General features: G+C 32.5%; 1 protein-coding gene across 1 annotated transcript; it reads left to right on the top strand.

Moving 5' to 3' along the window:
- The first annotated feature begins 3794 nt into the window (after positions 1-3794).
- On the top strand, positions 3795-12838 carry LOC130892536 (uncharacterized). Its single transcript, XM_057797991.1, has 4 exons — positions 3795-4288; positions 4518-9500; positions 12280-12446; positions 12562-12838. Exons 2-4 carry the CDS (start codon positions 9401-9403, stop codon positions 12736-12738), a joined length of 444 nt encoding a protein of 147 aa, XP_057653974.1. The 5' UTR covers positions 3795-4288; positions 4518-9400; the 3' UTR covers positions 12739-12838.
- Positions 12839-13057: the final 219 nt, after the last annotated feature.

Genomic DNA, 13057 nt, shown 5'->3' with positions numbered 1-13057 from the left:
TTAGATTAGGGCGAAAAGACTTTGAATCTACCTCACTAACAATTTGATCTATTAGTCTATTATGTATCTCTAACTGTTTATTAATCAAGACGCAACGACTTTACTAAGTGAATCATTTGTCTCTTCTACCTTGAACAACATTGAATTTAGTACTGTAGGCTTTATCTTTGAACTAATTGCCGAAACGACGAAAGCTGTCAGGTATTTCTCTGATAGTGTCATTTTTCATAAAGGCATCTGAAACCAAATGGTTGAATGAGAAAGAAACTGTTTCCGACCTAGGGTCATACTCCATGTTTCTAATATCTTCTTGTTTCCTCACTTTTGTATGATGATGATTTAATAGCTTTTTGGGAAACTTATCAAAGATTGTGATCCTATGAAAGAAGTTTTTCTTCGCTTGTTCGTTATGGTACACCTTGCGTACCCACATTAGAGTAACATTGTTATTTGCTCCCGGTGAGTTCAAAACTGTGTACATTCCCTTACTAGCTTTGATTCGATTTCATGAAAGTCAAGTGTTTAAAGGGCTGCTCTGTTTTACCACTGTTTCGGTTGAGGTTGAGGTCTTTTGGAAGGAGTTGATCCGCATCTCTCCGAAAACATGACGGGGCTCCCCAGCCATTAATGGATGTTTCCAGACTAGGAAGAAAACCTGCTAGGAAAGTAATATCAATGAAATTATGAAATAATCGCTGAAAGAAGTGCTTATTTTGTGACCAAAGTAAACTTGTTTTATAAAAACGACATCATCACTGACTAAGGAAACAAAATATAAATTGATATGGGCATACATTACATCACAAGCTTCAAACCAAATCGTTTGAATATCGCAAATTTTGGTTTTGGGAAAATCGTGTTTAAACTGTTTACTACAATTTATGGCAAACTCTAATCATCCTGTAACACCAATATTGTGATCCTGATAAAAGGGTTTAGAAAGTTTTCTGGCCTGTAGCAAAGTTATGAAAATGGTGCTCCATTTTTCGGATAATATTAGTACTGTTCCTCGTAACTGATGAAATATTCAGTAAAACAACAAAAGCTTGATGATTCAACGAATTTATTGTCCAGATGTCACCGGAGATTATTTGAAAATGTTATTATGTAAACATAAAACCACCTGTTGTATTCAAGCCGTGAAACATCTTCTATGTAGGTAGTAAACTTCTAAGTAATGATGAATATGGAAAGAGTTCCTTTTGTTTTTATTTTATTTTATTTTGTGTGAAAGGATTTCCATCGGCTTCCGACACACTAGAAAATAGGATGTTAAATTTGTAAATACGGGACAGAAACACGAGATCAAAATTTAGATTTGTATATACAGTGTGTTATGCCGCTTCTCGGTGAAATAAATTTTTTCACCGTATACGAGAAACTAGGAAAACATTTTATTGATCAGCAATATTTTCGAAAGTATATCAATCAATTCATATTCAAAATTTATTAATAAAGAAATTGAGTTATAATTGAAAAAAAAATTAATAAAAAAATTAGTTTTTTATAATTATATTTATAAAAGAAGAAGTTATACAATTTTTTAGACAAACATTCAAGTACTCCTTGGAGATTTTATAATATTTTCAAGTAACAGTGAATATTCATGAATCTTCAATAATTGTTACTTAGATGCTAGTTTCCAAGTCATAAACATCGTTCCAATTTGTGCAGCTGAAGTCTTCTACAAGCTACCTACGAAAAAAAATCAATATAACATACACGGTACATTAAAAACAAAGATTTACTTTGGAATCTGAATATTCAACATCTAGGGCTTCTCCAATAAATTGCTTCATTTCAAATGTTTTAGCTTTTTTTGGGCTCATATACTTTAAAATTTTGTTTTAAGTAAGGCATTTGATTTAGGATATTTGGATATGTCCACTTGATAAATAGTGTAAAATTCAAAATTGAATAATGTGTCCATAGACTCGGGGGTTTCGATTTTTTGGATAACTCATCAAAATAAAGAATAACCTCGTTTTCTGGAAACCTGCAAGTTTTATTTTCGTTTTTCCAGTCCATACGAGGATGGCCCCTAGAAGTAACTGCCCAACAAAGAAAACACAAAAATTTTGGAGAAAAATATATTTATTTTTCATCGTAATCTCCTTTGAGTCCATACATTTTTCCCAGCGATGTTGAATAAGTTCGATAAAATGCTCCGAGGGTGCATGAGGTAGCAATTCAAACATTCTCATTAACTTTGGCCATTGCAATGATGAATTGTCTTGATGAAACAACACTTTCTTCTTTATCAAACGCGGCTGTTTTCACTTGATTTATTCGCTCAAATGTTACAATGAGTTCGGATAATACTCGCCGTTAATAGATTTTCATTTTTCAAGATAGTCAATGAAAATTATCACACGCTCAACCCAAAAAACCAACGCCATGACCTTGCTTGCAGATAGAACGGTCATTGCCTTCTTTGGAACCAAACACTCGATGGAAACATCTTCGCGACGCTATACTTCTTAAGTAGAGTAGAATCTTATTCAGCTTTTGCATTAGTTAGGCTAAAGCCTTTCAAATAACGATGACCAGTTTTTTCTACGTTTACAAATTCACTTAAAACGTTCACTGGTTGTCACATCAATGGTTGTCAAATGAAAATTAAACATTTGCTGTATAGATGGTGTACTTTCTAAGACAGTGATGTTTTTCAATCAACTACCGCCATATCTAGGTCAGGCCACGTACTTCTGGGTCCTACCTCGTAAATTGAGAGTCAAATTTTTCGTATACTTCAGCTGATATTACTGACAATAAATTATTTGTGCCTCTTGCGGCAAGTGATCATGGCAATAGTTGTATTATTTTTTGTATCTTAACGAATATCATTAAAATGGTACCAGTACGTACGAGAAATAATTTAAGTATAGAAGCAGTAAAATAAATTTGGTCACACTATAGGAGTAAGGTAAAAAAAAAAACATTTTATTGACCCGCAATGTTTTCAAAAGTAGATCGTTTATACTCGGTCTCATTTCCAGGATGTATTATGGATAAAGAGCGCTTTAAAAAATCTTATCGCAGATTTTAACACGAGGAAACTAAATATAAATTGTAATTTTTATATTTGGCAGCGATCAGATAAAAATATGGGCTCCCATAATTGGCGATGATGCACCTGCTTGCGTTTCGCCGATCTTTGAGAATTTTCAGTTTACGAACAACACTAATTATAATAGATGTAAAGATACCTACTAATTGTATCTGCCAAATAAAAACATGTTGACGATAACGGAGTGTAAAATTTATGATTATAAAATTTCATATTAATTACTTTCTCAAGCTTACGTCTATATCATTAATTTAAAAATATAACTTTTGTTACAGGAAAAAGTGTTCGATCATTTTTAACGATAAAAAAGTCGAAAACATCTTTTTCTTATTTATACACTTGCCACGTATCCTGTTGACTGGAATAAATTCAAACACACAGTATATTTTTTACCATTTTACCTCTTATCGACGACTAGCGACTGCGGACATAACGGCTGCGGCCGCTACAGCTATAGTCGCGAGATACACTCCCTTGCAGCGACTAGAGCTGTAGTATTGGACGTTGTGGCAAAAGCATAATTGCAAAAAGTTGAAGAAGAAGATGTGTTGTTGGCTAAATTGACAGGAACGAAGGAGTTTCAAAATATTTTATATAAGAATCGCCTTCTACGGGATAATTCAAAGTTTAGACGGTTTTTTCGTTTGAATAAAGTCCAGTTTGGCTACATATTATCGTTTATCTAAAGTGATTTGATCAGAAAATCATATAAATTAAATTTGATATTATTGGATTGGATAGAAATTCAGTTAGTTATATGCGAAGGACTATGAGCCGTAGTCGCGCGACTGCAGTCGTACGGCTGCAATCACTACAATTGTGGCTTAGGAATCCTGCCTTCAGTTATATACACTCCTCACTACAAAATTAATTTATAGTTTTAATACACTAATCACTAATGTATATTTACTATTTACGAATATTTAAAGTGACTTTCCACTCGTCTCGTATATATTTATAGTGAAAAGAGAATTTGAGAAGAGACAATTTGCTTCTTAGTACGTCACTGGTTGTAGCTAAAAGCATTTAGTTTGTATAGAACCAACGCTGTAAAAAGTATGCATAAAACAATTTTCAAGTACTGTATATAATTATGTTCAATTATTAATGAGACATTCTGTATATTCTGTACTTTCTTTTCATAGGGATATACACCGTTACATATTTCCGCCCAATTCGGCCACAAAGACGTCTTCAAACTTCTTATTGAAGTATATAGTAAGTAAAAATTACATTAAAGTTAAACTGCTGTTAGGAATTTTTCTTCACCAATTAATCGATTAATATTTAGAAAAATCGATACATATTATTGTTAGATAATAATAAAACCAATTTTATTTCCATATTACAACATTTAAGATGTAGTTAATCGATGATAAATCGTCAAGATGCTCATTGAAACTTGTTTAAAGTCCTTCTTTTGTTTGACCCACATTTTTCATTTTAGAAGCCGATCCTAATATTCGCGATTACAGTGGTAAAACTGCGGATTATTATTTTTTCGTGAAAGATCAAAAAGAAGGACAAGGTGTTACATTGCGCAGTGAGTATGGCACACAAAAGTCCAGGCATGGTAAATCTAGAAGTAAAAGCTTTCGCAACAAAATCATTTCTGCACCAACAAGCATTGCTGTTTCAGTACCATCTATCGTCGATTTTATTAAAGTAGAAAACAACACGTTCTAGTTTAATTTATGTTAATTGCATTTAATTTCATTTTAATGTTACCATTTGAATATTTGAAAATTTTCACCATTAATATGGAGACCATATAGGATGAGGAACGAAAATAAATGCTTTCTGATTATTGTATTCTTGACATGGCACTTATACAATGAAATGACAATAAATGATACACTTAATGTTTCTATGGTTGACAATTCTACCAAATGATAAAAGTGTGTGCGTAAAATTAAAGTTAAGGAGACCTGTACTATATTTAGATGAGATTTAGTTTGATAATCATGATGTTGTTGAGACACAAGCTCTTCTTTAAATAGCTTTGTCCATCCAAGAAACGGAGTGCTCATAGTTGACGTGATCTCTAAGGCCCCTTTCACACCAAACGAATCCGAATCAATTTGGATCACTCCGAATCAAGTTGAATCTGATTCGTCATCTCCACTCTTTCACACCAGCTGAATCAACCTGAATAATTCTTATCTGGAATATGTTTAATTCTTCGCCAATTTTCGTCCACACAGAAGATATGAGATTTCTGTTGCTGTGATTTTTATCAGTGGCGTCATAAATCGCACTATTTTCTTTAACTTTTAAAATTAATAACTCCACGTCCATCTCGTATGGTTGTTGAATCAAGACTGACCGGACGAGGAATCTGACAGGTTGAATCAAGTGCGACCTCGAATCAAACCTGATTAAACCAGAGGCTCTTCGCATTTAAACGGAGCGCTCGAAGCCGAATCTTGGTCAATCAGATTCAACTTGATTCGGAGTGATTCTGATTGATTCGGATTCGTTTGGTGTGAAAGGGCCCTAAGACGAAGTTCCATGTACAGAGTCGTACTAAGCCACGAATTAAACAAGATATAATAAGCAACTAGGTATCGAATAATTACTCAAGGCTTAACTAATTAAAAAAGGAAAACCCTTTGTATTTAACTTTGAATTACAAATAAATTGGAACATTTTATTTCAGCAGAACAAACAAAAATAAAAATAATAAAATAAAGCTCGGTTTTCTCTAATACATTCATTATTTTTTCTAACTGAATCAAATTTTTTGCTTCAATAGGGAAACTAAACATTTTCTGATTCCCCCCAGCTTTTTTTTTATTTTCTATCACGAACTATTTTCAAAAACACAAATTTGTAAATATATAAACTAAAATTTGTTCTGCTATCAACTTTTTATAATATAATTAATCGTAATAATTTTTTTTTGCGTATTCCATTTTCTATATGGTTTTCATATTAATTGAAATTAAAATTCCCTTAAATCAATTCGAATTGTAGATCAAATTGAGTTAGAATTTCTGGAACCGTTCGTGATATTCATTTTTATTGCTACCACTACACCAACACTCCAAATCAAACTGACGCACGTTTCGTTTACCAAATTATCATCTTCAGAGATCTAACTTTATTAACAAAACGCACTCCAAATAGTAGAAAGTGAATGCTAGTGTAGTGGTAGAGCAAAGTATGTTCAGTATAGTTGAAATGAAAGAAAACACAAGTAGAATTAACAACAATTTCTCTTTAGTACATTTTTGGAAAGAAAAACCATTGTAGTTCTGTATCATATTTAAATAGAAATTTCTAGAACTGTTAATGATAAACATAGTGAAAATGTCATAAAACCATCATTCACTATTCAACTGATACGCGTTTCGATTACTAGGTTATCATCTTCAGAGATCTTTACAATTAAATTGTGTGCTCTGAAGACGATAACTTTGTTATCAAAACGCACTTCAGGTAATGCAATGCGAATGCTGTAATGGTACATTGTGTTCAGCGTATTTGGAATGATTTTTTTTTTGTTCCACAAGGAAACATAACAATTTCTCTTTGGTACATTTTTGAATTATGTGTGTGTATAATCGAATGGGAATTTCTGGAACGGTTAATGGTATTCATACTGTTTACTATCACTCACAATTACATAATCTAGTTTTTTGGTTCATACACGACTTGAAAGACCAGTGAGTGTAGGTGTAGTGGTAGTAAACAGTGCATGAGTTGTTAATTAATCGATTCAGCGACTCTTGATTTTTTTTCCAAGAAAAACTTACAAATACCGATAAATACGGTAACATTTTATACTGATTTTCTTTTTGTTTTTGTTAATAAACTTTATATAAATTGATGAAGAAATTGTTGTCATTTCTGATACAACTTGTGTCTTCTAAACAGGTATTTTTGCTAGTCATTTTCACTACCTTTTTGGAAAATTTTATACTCTTTACCGATTATTTATTTCTTCTCCATTATATACCCAAAGGTGGCTCAAGAAAAACGAGTCTCGTACCGAAATATGAGGGTTTATAATGTTTTAAGAGCTCCCTCCAAACGGGAGGTCGAAAAAATATTTCCCAAATTATTTAAAATTTCTAAAATGGTCAAATGTTTCACATTATTTAATTTTTTTCAAGAAAAATGATGAATATCCTGAAAAACTCAAGTCGAAATTTTAATATTTGAAGGACGCTGTAAATTTTTCAAAGTTTCAAAGACAAGTACATTATTACATAAAAATAATTGAAAAAAAATTGCTTCTTAAAGATTTTAAAAATTTGGAGTGACCCTTAAAACATTTTTTTTTGAACTGCCGTTTGGAAGGGACTCTCAAAACATTATAAAACCTCATATTTCGGTACGAGACTCGAAAAAACAATTCTGTGGACCACCATAAAATATGTACCAGCGAAGCTTCTTTTCTTTCTTTCCCAACATCGTGGTCTTTGAAGATAGTTACGAGTACATAGTGGAGGTACTGCAATTAAGGGGGCTTCGTTCGGCAGTAGATGAGGATCTACTTAATCACTGACTTAATACCACTATAACTTTTTCGATGTCTTTCACAATACAATCAAAATCGTCGTATCAGTTATATGGAGAAAGAAAATTATTATTAAGTACTGTTTTTTTTTTGAAAAACCAGCAACTTCACATTTTGACTGTATAAAATAATATCTAGTAACCATTTTCTTATAAAAATCTCGGCTATTGCTTTGGCAAGCTATTACCCAACAAATTTGACTATATTTAAATTAAACTGCTCCACAAAAGTTAAAAAAAAGGATTTTATTGCAACATTAATAATATCTACAAAATAACTAAACATTTTATCTCCAAAGCCTGATGGTAAAACGTTCTTGGGCTTTATGTGTGGTTAGTTAATGGGATAATTGCAGTAATATGTTCATCAAGCTCATATCTTGAGTCATATGTTAACAATAAGGACTTCCATTCATATGTTTATTAAATCCATGAGAATAGAAAATCAAATTTGAGTTAAACTAATTCACCCTTAACCCGTAATTCATAGATCGGAACTGAAACACCAGAGGTATTACGAAAACCTCATCGTATGATACTTCTAGTACTCGATCATTATCATCATTATGCCGTTCAATTTCTTGGATTATGGCTGGTGCCAATTAGTTCGGATTATCGAATTTTTCCAACCTTTGTGGGGTAGTTTATTCATCTTACCACTTTGTATTATTTTTCTCAAATGATTTGTTATATCATTTCATACACAAATCTGATCATCACATTTCATTTTTAACGCTTATTTCTTAGCTTATACTAGTTTCATTCACAATGATTTTCCTTCGTATTTACTAGGTGGTGGAAATATATTTTATTTTGAATTGAAATGTATTTAATGCTTGTTATCAATTAGATAGTGACTAAACGTCGTGATGAAAAATAGGTAAAGGTATTTACTTGAGAGTATTAATTAATATGGAACACACAATTTACTAGCAATTACACTTTCAAGTCCTTTAAGCCGGTTATACACATTTGGAAGGCTCGAAGGACCAGTTGGTGAGTTTTGATATATATTAGTAAATAGGGTGTTCACTGGAATGACCAATTATAGGAAATACGCTCTTACTGATGAAGAAGTGGCAAGTAGTTTCCATCCTTAACCATAAGCCAAATTCCATAATTTTGATCCAAAAGATTTTAAGAATATAATAAAAATCAATTTCATTTAAAATATTTTGGCGATTATTGAAACTTGAACTATTAAAACAAAACGCAGAATTGCTTAGAAACAAAAACGAAATCTCGATTCAAAAATAAATCGTCTAAATTTAATCCTTTGTCATGTTTCATTATTTAATTCAATTAATTTTTTGGTCATCGCACAATTTCGTTTCGTCTTGGCTTAGAATAACATTTTGTCTTTGATTACGTTTTTATTAATTTTTTTGATTTCTAAATGAAGAAATACAATACAAGGTCTTGATCCGATTTGATAACTTTAACTCGAAATCTTACATAAGTTACAGCTTTCACGGGACTCCCTACCTACTATAACCGCGAGTTTTTTCCAGCTTTCACTTTTCTAAATCTTTGTGATCACCGAATAGAGAAAATGTTATCACAGATGTTCTCATAAGTTTTACTTAATATAACAAGCGAAGATAATTTCAGTAAAATTAAATACAAAGATGAATTTGTTGCTTCAAAGTTTTATTTGTAACTTAAAAACTACTGCAGCCACTTTTGTATACTTTACATGGTTACGGGTTACCTACAACAGTAGTGTACAATTTAATATTACACAGGCACTTGTTGTAATCCTTATTACATTTGGAGAATGGGTAGTTTGTAGTAATTTCCATCTAGATGCATGTAGTTACGGTCGATAATCGATTAAATAAATTGTTACTAAATCCATTCGTTTTTTTGTTTTTTGCAGAAATAAAAGGAAGAAAAAAACAATCTGGTAAGTTATAACTGCAACTAGCAACATTCAAAATTAACAGTCAACCCAAAATACCATAAATAATTATTTCTATTATAAATAATATCACAAAAGAATATTTACTATATTACTTATTTACTATAAACCTGTGTACGAGGATGGTCCTAGAAGAACCTAGTTTGAACTAGAGAACTCTGGTTGAGACTTCTCCTTTATCAACTATAAAATATTGGGTAGACGAGATTAAACGAGGCCGTATGTCCTACCTAAATCAGCGTCGCAGTGGTCGACCAAATGAGGTGACGATTCCAGAAATGTTGAAGAAAATCCACAAAGTTGTCTATCTTGAAAAAGGAAAAACTATCAACTTATTGCAACATTTGAGCGAATAAATCAAGCAAAATCGGCCGCATTTGGTTAAGACGAAAGTGTTGTTTTATCAGCTCACATATCCGTTAGTGCAATAGCCAAAATTAATGAATTGAAGTTTGAATAGCTACCTCAAACACCCTATTCGCCAGAATCAACCCCCTCGGATTATATTCTGTTCCCAGACTTGAAAAATGGCTCGCTGGTCAAAGATTTTCAACAATAACGAAGTGATGTCGGTAGTTAATGGCTATTTTGAAGAGCTTGACGATTCTTATTATAAGAAGGGTATCAAACCTATTCAACATCGCAGGAAAAAGTGTAATGCTAAATATAACATTCAAATGGTTTTGGAAACATCACCTCACCATTTGGTTCAAGAAAATTCTGTTTAAAATTCAGACTTAAACATAGTTTATGGCTTGCTATACGAGGTGTGGCTATTAAAAACAGACTTCCATTGTTCGAAATAGTCCTTTTAATGCAGATTTGATTCGTCACACGTTATCACCTTTTCTAATACGTTTGGGTCATTTTGAATATTCAAATTGTCAATATAAAATATTTTTTCCTTACACTTCGGTCGAAAGTACGTAGCTACTAATAAAATACGTACCTTCGAATGGTATGAAGAAAAATCGTATACACTACACGGACCGAAAGTTGAATTTTCGACCTCGCGCGTCATTAAGAGCTTGTTGTTCAAACGTGAGGATTCTAGTTTTACACACACTGTTTGGAATGTTAAAATTTTAATGTTCGGGCGACCCGAACGTGAATCATCTTCAATATCTTCTCAGCCATTTTGAAAACACTTATACCACTCAAAAAATACGTGGACGCGACAAACATTCATCGCCATACACTTGTTTATTAAATTATAAGTTTCAGTTGCAGTTTTCACAAGTTTCATGAGAAATTTCACAACAATTCGTTATTTTATTTTTACGACAATCATTTTTATGTCGAAAAAGATGCCCCCTATACAAATGAAGACAACGGCTACACTGGTTTGCCTACAGACACGGTAGACATCGCATTCGGAAGGGTTGGCTTCAAGCTAAATAGCTGACAGTACTTTTTATGTAGTCTCGTTATTTAATAGCCATACCTAGTATTCACCACTACTTCACTCATCCCTAAAAATCTATGAAATTTAGTGAGTAACCATTTCAGCAGTTTAGTATCTCACTTTTACTTAATATATATTGCTTGGTAAGTATTATTAGGGTGGTTCCCATTGTGAAAACGGTTATTTTGTCACCATATTTATTATAAAGCATTGCTGCTTAAAATTGCGACACTTTGGGTTATGTAAATTTTCTGCAAGCTTCTGTAAAGGCTGCTTGAAGGAAATATCACGATTATTTAATCATTACCAATCATGAAAAGATTTAGAACATGCTGTTTGAAATCAGTTTATTTATTTTAACTGGAGAATCATTCCTTGGACCAACCGGTCACTTCGTATTCAATTTTTTGAAATTTTAGAATGTGGTATTGACATGACGTGCAAGTCTATTTTTACATTTCATATTGTAACACATTCTTGCATCTATGGAACTTTGAGATCATAGTGTTTGGTTTTTCACATACAGTTAAAGATTGGCTTCGCTGGATGTTGGTACAACCAACCAAAAACTTGATATTGAGTGGTAACTTGAATTTTCTGTGGTGTAGACATTCAAAATTTAATTTGTTGCCAGTGTTGTTTTCTCAACAACTTACAAAATCAGTGTACTCAAATTATGATTCTTCTATTGAGGTTATGTTTGACTTCTCTTCTTATAGTGAAGGTTGCTTACATCTTCACTATGTTTTAAATATTATTGTGATAATTGGAATCATCTGTAGTTGAATCACTTGTTTTCAGTATTTATGTGGATGTTTATTTATATATGTTTATATACTTTGGTATTCTAAAGACGGTTTAAAAAGTGGCGTCCTCCTCTTTCCATTATCCTCCAAAGGATAAAGTAACACCACTTATATTTGATTCAGCAGTTGTTTCCCTGCTTGCCTATCCTGTGCAATCTTTTCGGCATGATGCAGTCTCATATTTATCAAGGGTTTTGTTTAGTCTACCCATCTAGTTGGAGATCTACCTCTTGGGCGTTTGCCTTCTTTTCCGATTAATCATTCCATTGTTCCTGATCTTCTAGTTATATGTCCCAGATACTGCAGATAGATGCGGTTTATTCTGTTTAGCAGCCTTGTACGTGGACCAATTTCTTGTAGTACGGAGATCTGTCGAAAGCCTCTATAAGGTTTTTATCTGCTTTGTTTAAAGTCCATGTTTCCGCTGCGTACGTTGCAATGGGGAAGATAAGAGCATCAACTAGACGGATTTCCGTTGTTTTCGTGCTGATCGCTGATCTTGCCATAGTCAAACGATGCAACTATCAATAATAGTTATTGTTATATTTTTTAGATAAAGATTTGGGGTTTCTTCGTATTGGATCTCTTAATGTTCGTGTGAAGAAAACGACAGAAGCTTTTAGCAATTTTCTTGGAGTCGGTAGTGGAAGTGTAACTCCTTTGGATTCTGTTAACGAAAAAGTACTTAAAGGTTGGGTTTCGGCAGATAATGTTAATAAGGTAATTTAAATGGATACTTTAACTAAATTTTCCTGATAAAATGATCAAAAAACATTTATTTTTGAAGAAATTTGCTATGCATCCGTTCTCGTTTTTCTCATTGACTTATATTTAGGAAGTCATGGCAGCGCCAAAAGCTTACACTTCGAAGAAGAAGTATAAAAAAGGTTTTGAATCTGGAGGTAGCAGCACGCCTAGTACACCGAAAACTCCAACGAAGAGCTTCAGATCGCTTAACTATGATTCAGATTCTGATACTGCAGCTGGATTTGATTCCAACTGGAAACAATAAGCAAATCGTGATCGCGGATCTTCCAAAAAAATTATATTTTAATTGTAATATAAATAGTTTTTATACACGATTCTATTTTTTTACTGCTAAGTAATTTCCTTCCTGCAAATAATGATTAAAAACAAGTTCCGTACGAACTAAATGCGAAAACTTTTACAGGAGAGTAAAAAATCAATGACTATAAGGATAATTATTATATCTCCGTCATAAATCAATCAATACTTATAGGACTTTTCCAAAACTATGATCTTGTTAACACGATCATGATCTAAATGTTCCTAAACTAACCCAGATCAAGTTCATTGTTGTTCTGATGAAG

Source organism: Diorhabda carinulata, chromosome 4, assembly GCF_026250575.1.
Source record: "Diorhabda carinulata isolate Delta chromosome 4, icDioCari1.1, whole genome shotgun sequence".
NCBI lineage: Eukaryota > Metazoa > Arthropoda > Insecta > Coleoptera > Chrysomelidae > Diorhabda > Diorhabda carinulata.
Note: the sequence above shows the minus strand (reverse complement) of the source record. Positions and strands in the feature narration are given on the sequence as shown.

What these genes read in the sequence shown, in the direction of transcription:
- LOC130892536 (XM_057797991.1), top strand. Translation starts at nt 9,401, where the DNA reads ATGCATGTAGTTACGGTCGATAATCGATTAAATAAATTGTTACTAAAT. An exon ending in AGGAAGAAAAAAACAATCTG is followed by an intron (nt 9,501 to 12,279) that starts GTAAGTTATAAC and finishes TATATTTTTTAG; the next exon opens with ATAAAGATTTGGGGTTTCTT. An exon ending in CGGCAGATAATGTTAATAAG is followed by an intron (nt 12,447 to 12,561) that starts GTAATTTAAATG and finishes ACTTATATTTAG; the next exon opens with GAAGTCATGGCAGCGCCAAA.